Source organism: Microtus pennsylvanicus, chromosome X (genome assembly GCF_037038515.1).
Source record: "Microtus pennsylvanicus isolate mMicPen1 chromosome X, mMicPen1.hap1, whole genome shotgun sequence".
Taxonomy (NCBI): Eukaryota; Metazoa; Chordata; class Mammalia; order Rodentia; family Cricetidae; genus Microtus; species Microtus pennsylvanicus.
In genome coordinates, this window is record NC_134601.1 from 126,654,262 (window position 1) to 126,678,040 (window position 23,779).

Here is a 23,779-nt window from a genome sequence, read left to right on the forward strand (position 1 = left end):
GGTCTACACATAGTGAGTCCCTGAACAGCCAGGGCTATATGGACAGACCCTGCCAAAAAATAAAAATTAAAAAAAAAATTAAAAAAATAAAGAAAAGAAAAACAAAAACAAACAAAACAAAACAAACAAACAAAAATACCCAAAACCAAACTAGTCTTGTGCCTCTGTCTTTTTCTGGCAGCTGTTGTTTTTCTTTTCTGGGATTATGGTCTTGTCTTTGCACATATAGAAAGAACGCTTCAGTTCAGGGCTCTGCCTGGCCTTGCAAAACAGAAAGCTCTGCCCACATCATCCATCCCTGCCCACTCCCAATCCCTCTACTTCCAAGCTCGAGTTTCACCTTCTTAGCATGACCCACTCAGCGCTGGATACATAATTATCTAGCACAGTCCTTTAGGAAGGCAGGCTGCAATTGCTGGACAGCTAATTGAAGGCCAGGGACAATAAACATCTGCCCTAAAGCCGTGAACATAGGGTAGAGCTCCTCAGTAATCAATCTTTGTTCCTTCTGAAATCCACTTGGCAGAAACTGGTTTTCTAAAGAGGAAATTGGTCTTCACAATAATTTCTACACACCAAGTTTTCTCTCAGGGAAAACACCCAAGTGGCGTCCATTGGGTTTGCTTTTCTGGTTCATGTATTTTATATTAGAGCAAAATATCTCTGAAAAAAATCTCCATGCATTCAGTTTTGTAGCTCTACTGGGAGTAAGAACATATTCTTGTTATTTTCTTTTACTCACCCCAAAAAAATAGAGCCTTGAGGTCAGTGGTAGCCCAGCTGTGGGGGGGGGTCAACCCCATAGCTCATGTTAGCCCCAATTCCTAGAATGTCCTAGGACATAATATCTTTACAGAAGAAGCCCAAATGTGAGGAGCAACAATCAAAACTAGTTACATTAATTTTCTTAAAGGGTTTAAGTAGGAATGTGGAAAGCAAGTCAGTTTTATGATTTCTTCTGAAACACTTAGATCTTCTTATCTCTGGACAACTTAACTCTAGAACAAGTGCAGATGGTATGGCCCATTTCACTTACTAGCATCTAACTAAAATCTTTAGCAAAATTTTAACCCAGAACATGTACTACCATGAAATGCTGATCTAGAACTCAAGTAGGTAAGACAGGAAACCACTCATCTACCAAACCAAGCATCCACCTACTCATCCATCCTTCCATCTCTCTGTCTATTCATTCATCCATCATCCATGTACCCAACCATTAACTGATCTCCATCCATCCATCCATTTGTCCATCCGTCCATCCATCTATCCTTCCGTCTGTCTATTCATTCATTCATCTATGCACCCAACATCCATTGATCTATCTATCCTTTTATAAACCCCTCATCCATCCATCCATCCATCCACCCACCCACCTATCCATCCGTCTATCCATCCATCCATCTATCCACCCATCCATCCATCTATCTATCCATCTATCCATCCATCTATCCACCCACCTACCAATCTATCCATCCATCTGTCTATCCATCCATCTATCCACCACCCACCCATCTATCCACCCATCTGTCTATCCATTCAATTTTCCAACCATCTATCTACTCTTTCATCCATCCAAACAACCACTCATCTAACTGAGAGCCTGGGAGTTAGAAAGACTCTCTGGCAGGCCATCATATAGGGAGAAAGGCCATAGCTAGGTACTGAAGATAGTGAGCTTCCAAGATGGCTTGCTTCTTCCTCACCCTCCTGACCTGAGACAAAAATCTGATAGCTCAAAACAAAGGCCTTGTGGGCTTTTTCTCTTGTTAAGAACAGTCTGGATTTTTTTTTTTTGTTTCACAAATCCCCAGTAGGCTTCAGAGAGGGTTACTTTCTCTATGTGTCTGCTTCATATATATGTTTCCTCACCCGCAATAAATGCATTTCAACTGCTGATTCTGCCTGTGCTTGTTTGTGGAGGTTAAGATTTCTCTGTTGCTACCTGTCATGCCCAATGAACCTGATTAAAAAGCCACAAACACACACACACATCATAATGCAATACCCATCCTTATTAACTCATTCCTCCCTCTATCCCTCTGCTTATTCATCCAAGTGCCCATCCTTCATCCATTCAAATACCCATCTCTACACTTATCACCTATCTATCCATTCACCAATGCACTCATCCACCAACCACTTATTTGGCACCTAATCTGTGTAAGAACCATGTGTGATAAACAGCACAGAAAAATTAAAATCCTATTCTTCCAAACTGCTCACCAGGAATGAGGAGGAGGAGTCCAGATAATAGGACAATGGTGCAGAAATATATCCATGATATTGAATCCTGCTCCCAGTATCCCAGTCTGCAGAGACTTTGAAGATGTTAGGAAAGACTAATTTGGTGTCACAAAAAGGAACATACTAACAAAGTGAAAGTAACTTAGCATGACAATTTCTTTCCACAAAAAAGGGCACACCATGCCCTGGGATCAAGCCAGTAAGTAGCAGCACACATGGTCTAGATGACCTCTATCTTTTATCCCTAACAGAATATAGCTATGTAGGCAAACAAGACATTTAGAGTGGTGGTTAAGGAGAAAGGAGGTCAGTAGGATTACTAAAAAACGAATCTGGCTGGTGTCCTTGTAAGAACTGGAGATTAGGAAACAGAGATACACAATGCAAGCAAATGAGGGCACAGTAAGACGCTAGAGTCTACACAGAAGTTAGACAAGCATTGGGAGGAACCACCCTCCCTTTGATCTTTCAGCCTCCAGGGCTGGGAAGAAATCAGTGCTTACTATTTAAGCTATCCAGGCTATAGGACATTAAAAATGTCTCCACTGCATTTCTGTTTATACACATACACACACACAATCAGAGGACAACTTACAAGAGTTGTTTCTCCCCCTTTCACTTTATGTATTCCAAGGATGGAACTTAGATCTGCAGGCTTGGTGGCATGGGCTTTTACTAGTTGGAAAATCTCACCAGTCCCTGTGAGACCACTTTTTAATAACAGTCATTGAGAAATCAGACACCAAGTCTTTAAGGGACTCCCAAATCAGTGATTGAATGCATTTGCAAGAAACAGACCCAGCTGGCTGTAATAAACTTGAGGATTCAGCATGAAATCTCTGAGGACGGTTGGAACTAAGAAAAATGTCTTCAGAACATGTGAGATGGGCCGCTCGGGACCAGATGTGATGGAGGAAGGGAGAAAATGCCACTGTATCCGCTACCTTGTGGCCAGGCTACCCAGCTACAATGTGATTTCCCCTTAATCCAACAGACTTTAATGATTTCTCATGTGCCATGTACCTTTCTATGTTTGTTTCTTAATTCTGAGACATGGTTTTGTTCTATAGTCTAAGGCTCATCTTGAATGTACAAGCTCCCTTCTTAGCCTCCTGAGTGCTGAGATTACAGACATATGCCACATGTTGCTCTCACATAGTTAAAAAAAAAGAATGAAGTAGTTTCCTTTCAGTTACAGATACTTGTAATTCTTTCCCCACTACATGGTATGGTCTTGCAGGAGCTTATCCTTCACACATGCACAAAAAAGATGTTATTAGTGGGATGTGATATCTCATCCCTGTCATCCCAGAAAGTGTTGAAGTAGGAGGATCAGCACAAGTCTGATGCCAACCTGTGTTACACAGGGAATTTCTGGATGGGAAGTGACATCATATCTCAAAAAATAGGAAAAAAAATTATATTAAAAAGTTATTTCTGTTTGGACTTTGGTGAATAATCAGCAAATAAAAATAACTCCTATGTCAACATTTTTGTATGATCTCAACAGAATGCAACAAAATTTTATTTCAAGTATCAAATAACAGATCAATAATTCATTTCCCATAGAGACATGTTTATGTTACTTTAAACCTATGCACGGTCACTAGGTATTTTCATACTTCTGCATTTTAGACTGCCTATTATTTTTATGATCCTTTTATTTCTCAAGCATATTATTTCTTGTTGATCCTCTAGAAACATATACTCTAGGAAAAGCTGAAAATGACTTAACATTCCTATTCCAAAATTTCAATATCCTTGCCTCTCTTCAACACACACACACACACACACACACACACACATGATGTGGGAGTGTCATATATCAATCTGTTGGTTTCATTGGTTAAGTAATAAACAAACTGCTTGGGCTCATAGCTTAGAACATAGGTGGGTGGAGTAAACAGAACAGAATGCTGGGAGGAAGAGGAAGTGAGGTAAGACGCCTCAGACAGACGCCATGCTCCGCTCTCCTCTCCTGGGCAGACACACGCGATGAAGCTCCGACCCAGGATGGACGTAGGCTAGAATCTTCCCGGTAAGCGCACCTTGGGGTGCTACACACAGATGATTAGAAATGGGCTAAATTAATATGTGAGAATTAGCCTAGAAGAGAATGGGCCAAGCAGTGTTTAAAAGAATACAGTGTCCGTGTAATTATTTCAGGTAAAGCTAGCCATGCAGGCGACCGGGATGCTGGGGACGCAGCCCCGCCGCCCTTATTACTACACACACACACAAAATGCAATCCTGAAAACTGCTAGGTTTGAAACTCAAAAGCAGGCTGCTTCTGGAACTAATCTCTTCAAGTCACTAAGCAGCCAGCTGAGAGACACAGCCATGATAAATAAGGCAGAAGGCCCCTCTTCCCTTCCTCCTATTCCTGTGAGCGCTGACAGAGCTGTGGACACAAATAATCACGTGTGCACACACAGCTCATGCACATTATAGCTGTCCATGGTGACATTCTCTGCCCCCTACCCTGCACAGCTGCTGCTCAGCACGTGACTGACTCAGAGCCCAGGAATAAAGCTCTAATTGTCCTCTTCAGACACTGTTAAATTCCGTAGGCAGATTATTCCGCAGGCTTCCATCAGTTTAGCTATGCAAGACTGTTAAGTAATTGCAGGGATTTCTGAGGCAGGCACACAGAGTATCAATCTGGTCCCTTCACAACCAAATAAACGTGGGATAGTTTTGAATACAAATAACAACAGTTAGTGTAAAAATGTGTGAAATAAGACACCGTTACATAAAGTTCTTGAAAGCATATATCTAAGTTGGTTATTTCTACAGCGGAATCTTGACCTTTGAAGTCAGTGTTTAATTTGCCTCGTAAGCTAGCTAGGCCATATAGGATGTATAAAACATTAGGAAAATCTTCCCTCAAGAAAGTCTGGTGTGTGCTGATTTTCATCTTTCCACCAGGGTTATTATATACACATCTAATCGAATCTATCCTCTGAACAGCTTATTATATGCTCCCCCAACAATCTGGAATTGTTGCAGCCACAATGTAAGAGCACAGATCTTGCCCGCCCTCCTCCCTTCTCTGGGAAGTCAGATGACTTCTATTTTAAAGCTTAAAGTTAACTCATTAAACAAGCCCAATTTAGAAAGCTTTACCAAAATCCTTTCTGACAATTCTGAGACTGTGGCCTACAAACACAGCTGTGTGCCAGATAGTAAAAGCATCTCTCCAGTTAAAGATTTTGTTTAAGGAGGCTAAACTGGACATTTATTTTGACCCAATAAAGCATTTCACTCTAAGAAAAACACAACAGCTACTTTAAGAAACACTAAAGGCTATTACTGCCCTGCTTCTCTGGGCAGGGCTGCAGAACCCACGGGATCTCTCGCTTAAAAACTCTAAGATCTTAGTGATGGTGGAAATCACACTCGATTAGCAAAACCAAGACTTGTCCTATTAACATCCCATTCACCTTCCATAAATATGTTCACACTCAACACAACTTTTCAGCAAACGCAATTCACCCACCTTGGAGCAGAACGTCCCTCGTCAGCCTGTAGTGTACATTGTGGTACTCCTTTGTGCCCGCCAGAGTCCTCTGGCTGCCTGTCTGGCTCAACAGGCACTTCCTGTGAAGAGCGACACCATGAGACACAGACTCATCAAGCTGCCTTCATGCCTGAGACGACTGTTATTATGAAACCCCTCATTTGTGGGTTTGCTTTGTGTGCCTGTCCCACAACGCCCTTGACAAGGCCTGTTGTCTCAGACTTGAGACCTGGTCACAGGACACGGCTGTTCAACTCCGTAAGACACTTAATTGAGACCACTGACCTCGGACTCCTGCCTTGAGCAGAAAACAGGACTCCTACATGAGGGCTGTTACCATGTGACACAATCGGCCAAAAGAAACACAATGAAAGACAGCTGGCCACAAGTCATGACTGCAAAACCTCACGTGCTAGGAGACTTGTGGGGGCTGGGATTCTGACTCCTGACAGAGAAGGCATGGAGTTCTCAGAGATGACACTGAACTGTGTGTGGATAAGTCAGAATGTAGCAGTGGCAGAAGCAAGCTCTCCCTGGGTCTGCGTGGAGTTTCAGTACCAAATGCTAAAAGCAAGCAAGCAACTCTCCTTCCGTGTACAGCATGGAGGTTATCTTCTAAGAAAATTACTAGTAGTTTGTTTTTAACAAGAAAATGAGGCTGTTAATATTACAGCATTTCAGTGAAATTAATATTACAGTGAAGTGAAATTTAGGACAGGGGAGCTGGGGATGAAAGATGTGTTTGCACAAAGGAAGCAATTTCATTCCCTTATCTTTCAAACTACAAATGACACTGTTGCACCTCAGTGAGCCCTCATACATGCTGGGTACACCCTAAGTGTCTTCAGGTGGTACAAGTGAGGCCATGGCACACGGTATACTGCTTACCTGTGAGTAGCGATCAGTGGACGGTGACGACCGGGACCGTTCATGGATGTACTGTGTCCTCTGCTGCTGGTCTAGACCAGCATCCAGAATATCATCTGCTGAATGATACCGCCCAGAACTCCTGGCTTCCATTGGTTTCTTCTGCTCCTTCCAAGACGCCTGATATTCTGCAAAGGTTCCAAGCCTTCTGGGTGGGTTCAATGTCTCAGAAGCTTTTTCTCCTTGTCCATTATCACTGAGGATCTCTCCACAGGAGGTGGCCCGTGACCTCTTCTGGAACCAGGACTCTGTACCCTCACATTCACGGCCCCCTGTCTGTGGCCTCTCAGCCTTGCCTCTTGAAAGCCCACAGAGAACTTGCCTGTGGCTTGGCCTTTGGAGAAGAGATTTGCTTGTTTCCTCAAAAAACTTCCACCTGTCAGCAAATGTCCCCACAGTATCCTCAGGTGTCCTGACGTTAGGATGAGGACTGTGGTCCCCTGACAGACCCACCTCGTTCATTTTCTCTGGCTCAGAATAGGACTTCACTTTCTGCTCCGCTGTGAACCGTTTCCGGCCTCCAATTCGAAGAAGATGGGGCACACCACCACCAGAAGATGGTGGCTTGGCCAGACCTGCTTCCCAGAGGCTGGAGACAGAGTCTGGCTCCCCAGGGGAAGATAAAGAAGATGAGGCAGTACGGTCACAAGTCCTGTGTTCTGCTTGTCCCAGATACTGATCTGCTGGGGTGGGACCTAAATCACGGCGGTGGAAGGAGGTGGCCCTCAGGACACGTGTCTGGGCCTCTTTCAGGTGCTCTTTATAGGTGCTGGGGAAGGAACCTTCCGGGACAGCCCCCACATCAGCTCTCCAGTCGTCAGCAAGTGTCACAGTGCTTTTGCTGTTCTGTAGCTTCGCTCTGCGCATCTGGATCTCATTCCTCAGTGTCGTGGCAAAACGGTCACTCCTTCGCATGGGTCTACCCACCTGGGCGTCAAGCGGCGGTGGCTTCTCGGGTCTCCATGCCCCACCTTGGGTCAGAGAGTGCAGCATGGGTGTCCTTTCGCGAGAAATCCTCCCACGTTCTCCATCCACTGACTTGAGGTCACCATCAGGACACTGCGACCTGGCTTTCACAGTGTGGCTGGCTTGAAGAGGCTCTTGGATCCCTGAGCAGGAACCTTCAATCCCTGCATCCCGTGGATGATATCCCTCTCTTTCGTGAGAGGCCAGCATCTCCTCATGCTCTTGTAGATAGCACCTCTGGCCCATCGAGGGCAAGAGAGGATAGTCAAGGTCCACAGAACGTGTGTCTGAATGCCCAAAGTCACCTCGGGGTGTCACAACCTGGGCACACCCCTGCACAGGCTGCCTGGGGGGTGCACAGAAATAATGGCCACGCCCTCTATCATCCAGCTTCTGGTTGGCAGAACCAGCCCATCTCATCTGCGCATCATTCCGGGAGGGTTCAGGAGGCTCCTGCAAACCCCCACCAGGAGTCCTATGAGGCAGCTCCCTCGTTGATGAGGGGACCCTCGGGCTCTCATCAGTGCACTGCCATCTCTGCTGGCTCCCTCGGTAAGACGTCAGGAAGTGGACATCTGTGTTGGACAAGGATAAGTGGTGCCTGCCCGGGACCCCTGAGGATCCACCCACTCTATCATCTGAGGATAACCAACGGTAATCCAGCTGACCTTCTTGCTGGTAACCCAAGCTTCCTGTTTCTTTGCCACTGCTTGGGTGTGCCAGCCGACACTGTCCATCAGTCATTTCCAGTCTATGGCCCCCTCGGGGTTGGGTGGTAAAGTCTGAAAATGGAGGGTCCCGTGTCTTTTCACGGCCTCCAGCTGCCACAGCAAAGCCATCACTGAGCAAAGGAGCTGCAAAGGGGGGAGGAGAAGGGGCTTTCTTCTTGTCAGGAACATACCAAACAGGCCCAAAATTTGATCTTCCAGAAGTGGTTGTTTTCGGCTCAACATTATCCTCTGGCCTTGGGCTTTTCCTGCTGTTACCAAAAACCCTGAGTGTGGAACATGGAGGCCTGTCCTGTAATCCCTGAGGATCACTTGCAGGCTGGCTCTGTCGGCTGCTGCCTGGCCTGGAGGCCTCCCAGAGGCCAACTTTGTAGAGAATGTTCTCAGCGGAAGAGGCATCAGCCCTGGGCAAGGTGTGGTCAGGGGTGCCGGGACAGGTAGAGAAGGAACCGTAAGCAGAATCTCGTTTGCCGTGGCCACCCAGGTGTCCAGATGGGGAGAGCTGGGAGCCGCGGTCCAGGCTGTCTAAGCTGCCCACAGAGCTGAAGTGCTCAGCAGTGCGCTGTAGGCTTGTGTGCTCCCATGAGCTGGACAAATCGTGGGAGGAAGAACTACAAAGGAAAAGCACACACAAAAAAAGGTTTGCAAACAGCAAGATCTCAGGAAAACAGCATTGTGAGCATAGCTGGACCTACGCTAAGGAGGACAAGGACACAAAAAGAAAAAAGGTTTGCAAACAGCAAGATGTCAGGAAAACAGCATTGTGAACGTACGCTAAGAAGGATGAGGATGCTCAACAGTAGCTGAATTGAGAACTGGGGAGGAAAGGCATTTCTGAGGGCACACTGACTGTTAACCTTCTGTGTACCTTTTTAAGATTCTTTTCAATGCTACTACATTTTCTCAACCCAATAAAGACTCTGATGCAGGCAGTGCCGGAATTAACATTTCTGTGGTCCTTCATTGGTTAGGGACTGCGAAAAGACACTTCATGAACTAAGAATCGTTCCTAGTTTTTTAATTTTTTTAATTTATTTTTTATTATTGTGTGTAGATCATGCCATATGTGTAGAGGTCAGAGAACAGTTTTTGTGGAATTGGTTCTTTCCTTCTGTCTTTCTGTGTTTCCAGGGATAGAGCTCAAGTCATCTTTTACTCACTGAGCCTTCTCAACAAAATAACTTAAACAGACTCGTAACATCCAGTGGGATTGAAACAACAATTAAAAATCTTCCAGTTCAGCTGGGTGTGCTGGCACACACCTTTAATCCCAGTATTCGGGAAGCAGAGGCAGGAAGATCTCGGTGAGTTCCAAAACCAGCCTGGTCTATAAGAGCTAGTTCTAGGAGAGCCAAGACTACATAGTGAGACCATGTCTTGAAGCCCTTCCAAATCTTCCAACTTACAAAAACCCAGGGCCAGATGGATTCAGTGTAGAATTCTATCAAACCATCCAAGAAATAACATCAATATTTCTCAAATAGTCCATAAAATATTAAAGCAAGGACATTTCCAAATTCTTTTTATGAAGCTAACAACTCCCTGATACTAAAACTGGACAGAACACAACCAAAAAAGAGAATTACTTCTGAAAGAACATGGATACAAAAGTTCTTGATAAAATACCTCTGAATCCAATTACAAAAAAACACATCCAAAAGGTTATCCACCATTACCAAGCTTCCTTCATCCCAAAAAATGCAGGGTGCTACAAGAAATACCACAAGAGAAAACAAGCTTGTTCATCCTTTGTCTAGCCATTTCATTTTGTTTTCTTGCTGTGAAATATTCAGTTCTAATCCTAACTGAGGTGGTCTTGACTGCTCAGAAGTCAAGACACTCGTGGGAATGTCTGAGTATTCACAGAACGTGACAGTTATACAGATCACACATGGTGCCTGGTCTCAGGGAAAGAATACTCACCTAGCCTGGTGCTGGCTCTTCCAGGAAGGGGACCCACTGGTGCTCAGAAACAGTGAGGCTGCTGGCTCTGGGTAGGTATCAGAGACCTTGGTGGCATGCCAGGAGTGAGGCCTCCAACTCGGATCACTCTTCCTGGAAAAAAAATGCAGACGCTGAGGGACTTTGCATCCTGGACACCTTCCTGGCTGGCACCTCAGTAGGAATCCAACAGAGGAAACTAGTGGCGTCTGCTGGCACCCGATACACAGCATGTTTTACAACTGCTTCCTGTTAGATATGGTCATGCACGTTATTTCTGATGTTTGTTAATGACCAAGTTGCCATGTTGTAGAGTGGAAATCACAGGCTCTAAAGCAGCCCTAAGTCTTTTTAATTTATTCTTCCATAAATGGGTATGATTATTGCTTGCCAGTTAGAAATTCTATAAGCTTTTGAGATGTCTCCTGTACCCCAGGTTAGCCTTGAATATCTGATCTGCCTGCCTCCATCTCCTGAGTCTTCAAGTGGACCCCCGTGCACAGTTTTATGTACTGGTGGGGATGGAACCCAGAGTTTTGTACATTTCTAGCTCTTATTTTGTTTTGTTGTTGTTGCTTTGTGCATTTTTAAAAGATGGAGTATGCATGAGGCCTTAGGATTGATTTCCAGTACCCCCGAAACAACAACAACAAAATACCTTCAGGGAAATGCCACACACATGAAGACCCACAGAAGGGCCCTTTGACTTCAAAGTCACTGCATGAGGGTATCTTTACTTCTCCAGTTTAAGAAAGAAATGAACTCACAGTAGACAATTTTTCAGCCAGTAAACAATGGGGAAAAAAACTACTGAACACCTTTAGGTAAATAAGAGATTACACATTTTCTCCTACAGGCCAAAATATTAAAGAATGCTATACAATAAAGAATATTTTCAGTCTGGCCTGACCCCCGTGGGCTGGGGCAGCCTGGAAAATAACACCCAACTACGTGCCCAGTGTCCATGACCATTGCCACCATGGATGAGCACAGGAGAGGGGTCCCACCCCTTGCCAGCTGCCACAGGTCCACCCCTCGCCAGCTGCCACAAATAGGAGAGCTGGCCCCACCCCTCCCTTGGCAAAGCAGGAGAGCTGGCCCTGGTTCAGCTACCACCTAGACTCAGATCCAGGTCGTTGAGTTGGCCCAATCCCCCAACAGCTGCTCCAACAAAGACCTGCTAGAACCTGTGTAGGGGCTAGTCCTGCAGAAGCCTTGAACTACTTCAATGACTCATTGCAATGAACACTTGCAAGTAAAGCTGTTTGGGCAAAAATGTACACTGTGTGACACCCTCAGCGTCCACAGTGAGAATTTTTTTTGTTTGTCCGTTAATTTGTTTGTTTTGTTTTATGGGGAGGTTGCAAGGTCAGATGGTGGATATGGAGGAACAGGGAGATGAATGGAACCGGGGTGCACGACAGAAAATCCATAGAGAATGAATAGAAAGTGGAAAGAGAGATTATTTACCAAGATAAAACCGAAAAAAGTTATAACACAAATCTTTTAATGACCTGTATAGTTTCAATAAGTATGCAAGGTGTAAAAAAAAAATACGTTGACTTTGTAATGATTTTCCAGGAACTAGAAAAGGAATAAAACAGACAAATTCATTACACCTCAGAACTAAGAAATTATAAAAGCAGAAATGTACCTCATAGAATTCCTCAAAATCTTCATAAGGAAGGCTCTAACCACATGCTCTTCGTTGTCTGCTGGTTTTTCATGTTACATTATTTTCATTTTTTTGGTTAACTGATGAGATAAATAAACTAGACTGGCTGAATGAGGGCAGAGGGGAGGAAAAATATGGCTAAGTAAAGAAAATGTCAGTCGGGCAGTGGTGGCACTCACCTTTAATCCCAGCACTCAGGAGGTAGAGGCAGGCGGATCTCTGTGAGTTCGAGGCCAGCCTGATCTACATAGTTAGTTCCAGGACAGGCTCCAAAGCTACAGAGAAACCCTGTCTCAGAAAAGGAAGGGAGAGAGGGAGGGAGACGCCTCACCCATGATGATACTATTTCTACCTCCTCACTAGAAAGCCCTGAAATACTAGTCAGTGTCATGGGAGAGCAATGTCCAGGAAAAAAAACTGCTATTAGTAAAATTCTAAAATAGTAGCAATAAATTTGTTATAAGAGATTTAAAATGTCTATGGCATCTTTGCTACCCTTCCATTAGCTGGTTTTGTGTGTCCCTTCCCCTTCAGTGTGAGCTCAAGGTGAGAAGTTCCAGTAACAGAATGAAGCTGCTTTGCTTTGCTTTCCTTTTCCTTCCCCTTTTCCCTTTCTTTCCACCCTCCCTTCCTCTTAATAAATGGGAAGAAATAATACTCTAGGGAATCTGAGCATAGTTGTAGGGAGACTGTACCTTCTTGGTTGTCTCAGAATGTTTTCTCTGAGGAAAGCCATGGAAGAGTCATTAGTTAGCACATCAGGATGCTATGGAAGAGCGTTCTCCACAGCACCTAGGATTATATTTATGTGCAAGGAGCTAGAAGTCCTTCAAGGCTAGAGGGAATCAATGAAGAAAAGTAGGACAAAACGCATCTCTTGGCTCACATCTTTGAGAACTATGCATGAATAATGGACTATGCTCTGTGAAGCCATGAAGAAATTAAAAAAAATACAGAAGATCCTTAAAAGGAGAAATACATGGGGCTAGCAAAATGGCTCAACTGGAAAAATGCACTTGCCATACAAAACTGAGAACAAAAGAGTTCTATTCCTATATGCAATCGCTGAAGGTTCCAATACCTACCAGGGGCAGTGAAATTCTCCTAAAACACACATGATCGTTTTCACACCCTCTGAATTTCCTGGTAGACCCTCAACAAATCTGGGTATCAACGGCACCAGGCTAATTACCATTTCAGATGCTGGATGCAGCTGAGGTTGTGTTAATAAGAAACAGATACATCTACCGCCTAGCTGGCCAGCCATTCAAAACGCTGAGGAGATTTTGTGTTATCTGATGCCATCTACTGGCCCAGTCACATCCAGCATCTCTTTGACTAGTTGTACCCATTCTTAGGTGGCCAGAACAGATTTGAAATCCACTGATGAGTGAGGTAACACAGACTTAGAAAGACAAACACAATACATATTCACTCATAAGTAGATATTAGATGTAAAGCAAAGGATAACCAGGCCATAATCCACAGCTCCAAAGAAGCTAGGTAACAAGGAGGACCCTAAGAGGAACACATGGATCACCCAGGGATGGGGAATTAGATGAGATCTCCTGGGTAAACTGGGGGGGGGGGCAGTGAAGGGAAAGTGATGGGAAATGAGAACCTGAGGGAATGAGATGGTCGAGGGGGAGATGGGTGAAGTGAGAGAGCAATAGAGAGAGATCTTGGTAAAGGGAGCCACTATGGGGTTAGGGAGAAACCTGGTGTTAGGGAAATTCCCAAGAATCCACAAAGATGACCCCAGCTAAGACTCCAAGCAATCGTGGAGAGGATGCTTGAGCTGGCCTTCTCTGTAATCAGATCAATGACTACCTTAATTGTCGTTATAGAACCTTCATCCAGTAACTGATGGAAGCAGATGCAGAGATCCACAATCAAGCACCAGGCTGAGTTCTGGGAATCCAATCAAGGATAGGGAGGAGGGGATATATGAGCAAGGGAGTTCAAGATCATGATGGAGAAATCTACAGAGACAGCTGAACCAAGCTTGTGGGAACTCACGAACTCTAGACCGACAGCTGTGGAGCGTCCGTGAGACTGAACTAGGCCCTCCATATATGGGAGACAGTGGTGAAGCTTGAACTATCTGTGAAGCACCTGGCAGTAGGAGCAGTAGGACCAGGACCAGGATCTGTCTTCCTGGTATGTGAGCTAGTTTATTGGAGCCCATTCCCTATGGTGGGATGCCACACTTGGCCTTAACGCGGGGGGGGGGGGGGGGGATGAGCTTGGGCTTTGGCTAGAGTTTGTTGAAGCCCTTACCTGTTGGGAGGAGTGGAAGGGGTCTAGGCTGGGAGGAATGTGGGGGAGGCAGTGGTGGGGATAAACTGTGAATGGAATGTTAAATGAAATTAAAAAATAAATTAACAAAAAAAGAAATTCACTTATAAATGAGGCTCTCCTGATTCCTCCAATGTGGGACACACAGTCAGATTGGCAAACAGGAAGAGAGATTTATTTCACTGTGATGCTCTAGTAACTTTTCTTGAAATTATCTGCCACAAATGTACAACAAATTGGGTGTACTTCATTTAAAAAAAATAATGTCATAGTTCAACTAGGAAATGGTCTTTAGTCTTTGTGTATGCACGCACGTGCGTGTGCAATCGTGTGTGCATGCACATACAAGCTTGCATTTCCATGCAGGTGCACACACTACAGTTTATGTACAGTTCATAAACAACCTTTGGTTATCAGGGCTTGCCTTCTATATCATTTGAGAAAGGGTCTCTTGTTTGCCTCTCTATACATTATGCTAGCTGGCCCACAAGTTTCTGAGGATTCTCCTGTCTCAACCTCCCATTCTGCCAAAGGAACACTTATATTACAGGTATGTGCTATTACATCTGGCTTTACGTGGATTATAGAGATCCAAACTCAGATCCTCATGCCTGTATAGCAAGTATATTACACACCAAACCATCTCCCAGTCCGATACTTGGATACATTTAATTATGAAAGAACAGTGCTTGGTATTTCAATACATAATCTGGCATAGAGCAATAAAAATTCTGTTTCTTCTCCTTCTGTTAGACAGTCTCTTACCGTGTACGCTGGGCAAATTTGGAGCTTGCTATACAGCCTACAGTAGCCTCAAATTTGTGACCGAATGCCACAAATGCAGCTTCTGTTTCATTCTGCTAGTTATTAGCATAACTATTTCAATGAAATTTTTGTTATCCAAAAGGACATAGAGAATCTCTTCCCTTTCCTCAAAAAAATAAACAATCACATATGTGTTGGGTATTTTTATAAGTGTTTAGCGAACTCCACTTTCTCCCCAAATACAGTCTGTGTCTGGTCATCCTGCCCTAGTTAGGTCTGCAAGTAGTAAGTAAACACAGGAGGCCTGGCTTCTGGAAGCCTGCAAAAACAGTTTAGCATATCCCTCAACCTGGAAACAGGCAGGCTAGAGGGCTGTTTCCACAGACTTGGTGTTTTAGAAAGTCTAAGGCATAAGAAAAAAAAAGGATGATGTTAGATATGCGCTAGGAATATTCGGGTATTGGTGACTTCAAAAGCACCAGCGGGAAAGCCCACAGCCTGTGGAGGGACACACAAAGCCACCTCACGCCCTAAGAAGCCCACAGAAGGCAGGGTGCTTTCAAAAGGTCCGGGGTAAGGGAAAGTGGAATTGAGTTGGCTCTTGGTAACCACCGGCACTTGGAGTTCCTCAAACAAATTAAGAAGTTCCTTCCTCTAGAGTGGACCCTGGCTGTCACCTTGTACTTTCTTCTTGCTTTCTCTCTGCTACTCAGAGATTCACAGCTTTGTGCTTCACCTCAGGAGAACTGGGGATGATGCCTTAGGTTTGTATATTTTCATCTAGCATCTGGCTCAGCCACTGAAAGACAGCTCCGTGGCTTTTTCTTCAGAACAGAAACACTCCACCCTCTTGAAGTCGCCACTCACTAGTTACAGCATCCTTTGCCCATGTCTTTATCTTTAGCTGGGAGCATTCCAGATGGCAGGACCTACTGGAACGATGTTAATCATTTGGCTGGGATGCTACTTGCAAGTTAAGTGAACCTATAAAGTATAGGTTACAGCACTCTTAATGATGACACTGTGTACCTGTGTATCTATTGTAAGGAAAAAAATCAAGAAAGAAAAACGGTATAACAAAACAATAGAAGGAAAGAAAGAAAGAAGCGTTGACTGCTTAATGGCATGGTGATAGCTTCATGGAACAGTCCATTCTTTCGTAGGCAGACAATACCCTGCTGTGGACTGGAGCGTCCTGCCTGATAAGATCTGGTCCTATGGGACATGAGTGAGAGAGTTTCTGCCTTTCTATACCAGAAAAATTCATTCAGGAAAGACACAAACTTCCTAATACACTCGGAGGCGGATGAAACTGATACAAGCTATCAAAGGCCTATCTTCAGTCACTACAGCAGCTGTCTCAGGATGAAAGCTTCATGGTTCCTCTTCTCCCCAGTGCTGAAAGAACGTTAGTTACAAAATGAACTAATGAACTCACGCTGTACTGTACTGGGTACTGGAGTACATTCAAATCAACAATCTCTTTTCTTACCTTCCGTCATGTTTACCAATGTTGGAAAGCAAAGGAAAAGAAAGGCTACCTTTCTATCCCCTCCCCTCCATATCCAGGTCACTTGTGATCATGATTTCCAAATGCCTAGCCCATCAGACAACATTTAAAGACTCCAGCAAAAAAAAAAAAAGAAAGAAAGAAAGAAAGCGGAGGCCAGATACTTGCCATCCCTTTATCCCAGGATAAAAGGGAAAGAAAAGAAGAGAAGAGAAGAGAAGAGAAGAGAAGAGAAGAGAAGAGAAGAGAAGAGAAGAGAAGAGAAGAGAAGAGAAGAGAGAAAAAGACTCCAGCACAACCTCCCAGCTTCATTTCAACAGAATGATAATGTTGGCCAAGAAACAAAAGACATTCAAATGTGCAGTCATTAATGTAACCATTAAAATAGCCCTAAGGATAAACAGAGTTGATGAGCCTTATCTATAACAACAAAGATGCAAAATTGGGTCTGGTGACTCACACCTGTAATCCTAGGCCTCTGGTAGTGGAGTTTGAAAAACCACAAGTTTGAGGCCAGTCTGTTCTACACCGCAAGACTCTTTTTCTTTTTCTTTTTTTTTTAAAGGTAGCCACAAAATCAGTACGTCAGAATGACAGCTGAGGGTGGATGTGTAGTGGGTCCTCCAAGGTTATAGGTAAGGAATCTTCGGGGAACTGAGATTCCCCCACCCAGGAGTTCTATAAAGACATCTTATCTAGCTCAGGTATTTGAGAGAGTCAGCAGAGATAAAAGGAGACAGATGTTTGAAAAACCCTCTTTAAAGGGCCAGATCAAAAGACACTGGAAATACCCTGGGGATCTCGGTGACTACAAAAGTGCCTCAAAGGGACAAATTCCAAAGAAGGCACAGTAGAGCAGGATGTTTCTGGAAGGCCTAGGGTGGAGGGACAATGAAACTGAAGTGGCCTTTGGAAATTGTATATACTCCCCCAATTTTCATAAGAAATAAAAAGTACCTTTATACAAGCATACAGTGGATCCTGGCTCTCTTGCCTGTCTTGAAGAAAAAAAAACATCTCCTTAGAACTTTCAACTATGCTTACCATGCCCTGATAAAATGTTAGAATAAATTTGATAAAATTTGTGAATTTATAAGATTCTTCTCATAGAAAAATGATCCAGAAGTAGAGATTAGATATAGACAAGATGTCTAACAGGTAGAAAAGGCAAGCCAAGGGACATTGCATCACTGTGTGGCAAAGAGATGTTGAACCTTGGCCATTAAATAATTTCATTATAAAATAAAACAAATGACTTCCTTGAAGTTTACAACTTGAAGTTGAATACAAAGAACAGGCCTGCGATTTGTAGTGGCACACATCGGTCCTGGCTGCACCTGAGACTCTTAAGGGAGGGGGACTGTAATCTTAAGGGCATCCTGAACAATAAAGCAAGACCCTTTCTGAAGGGGAAACCAGCCAACTGCTGGAGGATGAAAGTGAACAGTTAAATGCTATGCTGAGTAAATAACAGTTCTCAATGGGGTCTGGTGGCACAGGTGTGCGACCTCGACACTTTTAAGTAGGAAGACTAGGAGCTCAAGATCACCCTCTGGTTGTACACACTGAGTTTGGAGCCAAATTGGGATACCTAAGGCCCAGTCTCAAAAAGAAGGGAAAAAAATCAATTCAGTAACATTTTCCCCAAAGGAATCTGTTAATTTATACCCTTAACAACGCCTTCCATAGTTGGAGAAGTAATACCTCACATGGATGGTCACTCTACATCCATAAATGCTGAGTAGCTATGAGGAAATTGCCATTTGTTTTATCACACAACAGCTCAATAAGGATGGATGGTCCTTTTCTTTGGAAAAGCACCAAGCCACAGAATACCCTCCGTATCCTTAAATTAAATGAATCCCAAGACCTAGCTGAGGGTATGATTCAGGAGTAGAGTACTTGCCTGGCATTCAGAAGCCCCCAAGTTCCATCCACAGCAAAGAAAATAATAGTAACAACAAAAAATGAACAATAGTGTTATGTTTAGAAACTGAAACTTTAGAAGATGCTCAAGAAATACCCGTATGCTCTGTTTTTGTTATTTGAGGCTTTTGTGGTTGTTGTTTGTTTCTGTCACTTCACGACAGCTACAGACAAGCAACCGTAACGCCGAGGGACAAAGCAATACAGTTGTTTTCCAGAGTGGAGGCCAGATACTTGCCATCCCTTTATCCCGGTCATGGTAACAGCTATTCCGTCAGAAAGAATACTGGCAGTCTCAAAGTCAAAAGGACCGAAGTTATTTATTTTGGTTTAGTTAGTTTTTCGGACAGTGCTTCCTTATATACTTACTCTAGGCTAGCCTGGAACTTACTCCCTCAGCCTTCTCAGTACTATGCTGTAGGAAATCCTACAGCCAGCAGCCTTTAAGTCACCCGCCACTAGGGCGTGGGCTCTTATACTATGTGTCTGACCTCTTTTCTGGCTGCGGGATTCGGTTGCTGTTCTCTGTCCCAGCAGAGGATTGTGATCTCTGAGTCTACTCCTAAATAAATAACCATCTATTATTCTCAATTCTGAGCTAGTGTGGGATTTCTTTTAAGCATCCTTCTTCAGTACTGGAATTATAAGCATGTGCTACCCTCCCTAGCATAACCCTGGTTATTTAGTTAGACATTTCATAATTCCATTAATAAAAGCACTAGCAATATAACTTTATTAAATTAAAAAGGCTTTGGATTTAATTACCATCAGCAGGGTATAAATCTACTTCCTTGGCTCCTATTCTAAACGGTTTTTGTGAGGGTTGGGTTATAGCAAATATTGGAGAGGGAAAGAGGGAGACACACAATGTGGTTCTCATACCATGAACATTTTCCTTGCATAAATGAAGTAGACAGTGAGCAAAGAAAGGCAACAAAATGCAAATACAACAACTTTTAGAAAACACCCGTTCTACATGGTAAGGTGTGTTTGCTTCTTTCCCCAAAGATGACCAAGGAATATTAGTAGCAGCAAACTTTATGGGACATGTGTAAGAGTAACATTTATTCAGTCTCTGTGACCTACTGGGCAGTCATCTGCTCATGGCTCTGTCCGTATCACCTCTCTCTACCCCTTGTAAGAAACCAAAAGTGCGTTTTCCTAGACTACGCTGTGAGCCCAGAGGAACAGGGCATCTCCCAATCATCACCATGACTAAAATCAAGGGCAGGGCAGAACTCTGACAAGTAACAAGGGTGAGTGGCCTGTTGGACATAACTAAAACATGGGCATCCCACCGAGGGAAGTCGATTGAGAGGTTGGCAGGATGTTTAAGGAATCTTAAAAGAAATCCCACACTAGCTCAGAATTGAGAAATAGATAGTTATTTATTTAGCAGTAAACTCACAAATCAGAATCCTCTGCTTGAATGAAGAACAGAAACCGAATCCAGCAACCAGAAAAAGCAGCCGGAAAATAGGCCAGAAACAAGCTCTACATCACCATATATAGTATAAGAGATCATGCCCCAGTGGGCAGGTTACCACTAGCTGTAAGACTTCCCACAGCACCTCCTCCTTTCTGTTTAAATAAGAGAGTTCTAAACCTAATAAAATATTATATACAATAATAAAAACAAATATATTCAAAAATTATCCTATCCTAGTTTAAGTCTTGCATAATAAATAACCTGGCCAAGTAATGAGGGGAAAGTAACCACAACTATCTAGTCTTCAACCCAATTTAAGATCCGAGAAGGGAAATAATACTTGGGTAAGCAGGAAGTGCAATCAAGCAACTTCCAAAATGTGCAACAAATGACAGAGACAACTGGCTACTTGGACAATCACCCAAAGTCTCATTTGCAACATTGAAGCAAACCAACTTTGGCTAAGGCCTAGAATGATCATCTCATGGGCATATTTCACTTTTCGATTCAACTGCACATAGAGGAATCTTCCCAATGTGAAGACCTTCATGTTAGGGAGACCTTACCACTGGTACCCCTTTTAAAAAGAATACAATTGATGGAGTGACTCTGAAACAGCATTTGGCTAGCACCACAAACAAAAACATTAACTGCATTGTTAATGCTACAGCTTACATCTAACCCTCTCGGGTCTCAAAATGAACATCATCTGTAGCACCTAAGGCTAGTTATACAATTTACAGTTCCTCTGAGCTGAGTGTCATGGCATATATCTATTATCCTGGACTTGAAAAGAGGAGGTAGAAAAATTAAAAATCTCATGTTTGAGGACCTGGGCCTCCTGAAAGCTTGTCTCAAAAAAGAAAAGAAAAAGGAAAACAGGAAAAAGAAAAGAAAAATTGCCAGTTCCTTTAGAAACTTGAAATAAACAAAATTAACAGTTTCTCTTAATGTATTTCTTAATATAGTAAATATGTGTCTCTTAATATAATTTTAGAAAACTATCAGTGAGTCTGGGATGTAAACCACTTGCCTAGCATCAGCAAGGCCCTGCCTGGGTTCAGTCCCCAATACCAGAAGAAAACAAAAGGCAAAGTTCAATGATAATTGTATTCAGGAAAATGTCATAATAAGATCCATTATTTTGTATAACTAAAAAAAATAACAAAAATCACAAAAGTAATGAGAACTAAAAGCCATCAATGTTTGCGAAGTAATGTTTTGTTTTGTTTTACTCACTAGAAATCATACTCTATACTTCTACAAACAACTTTATAAACATCATTTGATGCCTAAGTTACAATATGGACACAGCCTTCATAAAGATCAAGTTCCTTATTTTTACAATGAATAAAGAATGAAAAACAGAGTCTTGTCTTTGACCTAGAAAATGGAATGTCTCACAGGGATTCATCTGATTAAACTACTTAAGCTACATACAAGTCCAAACTCAAGATAAAACAAAAGTAACTATTTGGTTTTACTTCTTTTTGTGACCTTAATAAAGAAAATACGAAAGGAAGTGCAAAGAAATCAGGGCATAAACTTCAACATCTCTGCTTCGACAAGGAAAGAAGCATAGAAACATGCCTCCGCATGCTCACAAATAGAAATAATGCCATCAGCCATAAGCAAACAACACTAAAGCATGGATTTCACTTGACACTCCCAGAAACCCTCCTTGGACACCCCCCCACACACACACACACCAAGAATCCATTTCTGCGAATTCTGCAAGGAAAGGTTCTCTAGAATGTAGAAAGAAGGGGAAAGAGGAAAGAAGGGGACAAAGGACACAACCAGCTGCTGTCTTGAAACTACCACTCCAGCCATAGCACAGTAGTTACTCACAGAAATAGCTGTGCTAATAATCATCACTGGGGCCTCTGGCCACCCACTCAAGGTCAGTTCCACGAGGAGAGCACTACAGGGAAGCTGAAGGCCAGGAAACTCTACAGCACCTGAGAAAGTCTGCATGTTGCACAGAACTTGCTCCCAGCAAGCGACACCCCTGTCAGGCATCTGAATCCGGATTTCTACAAAACATGCAACCATCTGATACAGGCTGCCTAACCGTTGCAGCATCCAGCAAAAGAGGGTGTTAATCTGTTCCTGAATGTCAGCTTAGCAGATATCATTAGATTCACAAAACAGTTTGTGATGACCAGCAAAGAGTCAAAAACATGAGTCAACCCCATCCTGGTTTGTTCCCAACAGAACGGCTTGCAGTCTAGGAGAATATCACCAGAAACTGCCAGAATGAGATTAAGGATAAACTGCCAAGCATATTTCACTGTAAAAAAAAATCAATACTATAACATAAATTTGGGAAGAGACTGAAAATATATTCAAGGTGTAATAATGAAAATAAATCTTCCCTAGGGTTCACAGGTCTATTCTGATTTGTTTCTCCATTACTGGAGACTGAACCCAGGACTTCACATAGGCTAGACAAGTGCTACCTACTGAGTGCTGTCTACTTAGTCCTTCTTTGTATTTATTATTTTGAGACAGTGGGTCAATAAACTACCCAGGCTGAAATCACTCTCTCTACTGCACAGGCTGAACTCTCTAGATCTTTGTGCCTCTGCATCTCTAAGCCTTTTCCTTCAACTGAGTGGCCGAATCAATACAGCCGCTGGACAAAACAGTCGGTAGCCTTCTGTGAAAATCCTAGAGCTCAGAATCATGCCAGTGTACATGGAGAAAACAGAGCAGGTGACAACTATATAGAGACAATTAAATACATATTGAAAGACTACATAACATTGCAAAGGGACACACTGAAACACCAAACACCTTGGAAATGAAAGAACAAAGGCATACTGGACCCAACCTGTCACAGCCCCACAGATCTGGCTCCTACGGTCTCCAATCTACTGCTCACGAGCTCGAAAGCCACCTGGACATCATTGAAGGACAATGTGCTACTGCTGAAGATGATCAGATAGCATAGCACCGTGTCCCTTCAGGCATCGCTGTCCAGACACCGCCTCTTAATGAGGACAGGATTACTGGATCCTTGTGAAAGGAGACGCCACTGCTTTGTGAAACTGGCCTATTGAAATCTCACCCCAGTTGGTTGGTCCCACACACTAAGATAAAAGGAGCACAGGAAATAAAAGCAGGCACCAGCTGTCATTAAGACGAGGGGAGTCTATGCAAGGACTACTATTCAAATGTTAACAGTCGCAGTATGAGGTAGTCAGGTGCAGTAAGGCAAAGGATGGATCAACATAGTCTATTACTTGATCGACATCTTAAGCAGGGCAACATCAATTTATGTGTTCGCAGCTTAGGCTACAAGTCACTTTCAGAGTGACTTTTTGTGAGCTAGACTCTTCCTTGGGTTCTCAGAATCAAATCGGGACCTTTGGTGCCGAGCACATGCTTTACCACGGAGCTGAACCCCAGGACTTGAAGTTTTTGTGAGAAGGCATGCTCCTCCATCTTGGAGCTTAATATAAAATATGAGTAAATGCTACACGGTGACAGAAAGCAGAGTAAGTGGTTGCCTGGAGCATGGAGAAAAAAGTGAGTGAGGAAATTCAAACTTTGAGAAGAATATATGCTAGAGTTTTAAGAACAACTGGTACATTTGTAATAAAGACTTGTTACTCTGGAGTATTAAAAGGCTTTACTAAGTACATCTTTAAGATTAACAGTAATTATTCACCCCACTCTGAGAAACAGGCATAAGTTCTAATATTAACTAACTTACCACCTTGGGAAACTTCCTTCGCATCTTTAAATAGCATCACGTCCAACCTGAACAATATCTCTACTACTTACAATTTATATAAAATTATTTCCCCAAAATTAAAACACTATATTATTAAAAGGATGC

At 43.2% G+C, this 23,779-nt stretch overlaps 1 protein-coding gene across 1 annotated transcript in view; it reads right to left on the reverse strand.

Moving 5' to 3' along the window:
• Positions 1–23,779, reverse strand: part of Shroom2 (shroom family member 2) — a 119,321-nt gene that overhangs the window by 37,843 nt on the left and 57,699 nt on the right. Inside the window, exons 3-5 of the mRNA XM_075956724.1 lie at positions 10,312–10,443; positions 6,656–8,999; positions 5,747–5,847 (exon numbers count right to left, since the gene is read on the reverse strand). Of these exons, the coding sequence (XP_075812839.1) occupies positions 5,747–5,847; positions 6,656–8,999; positions 10,312–10,443 (2,577 nt within the window). The remainder of the gene's footprint in view (positions 1–5,746; positions 5,848–6,655; positions 9,000–10,311; positions 10,444–23,779) is intronic.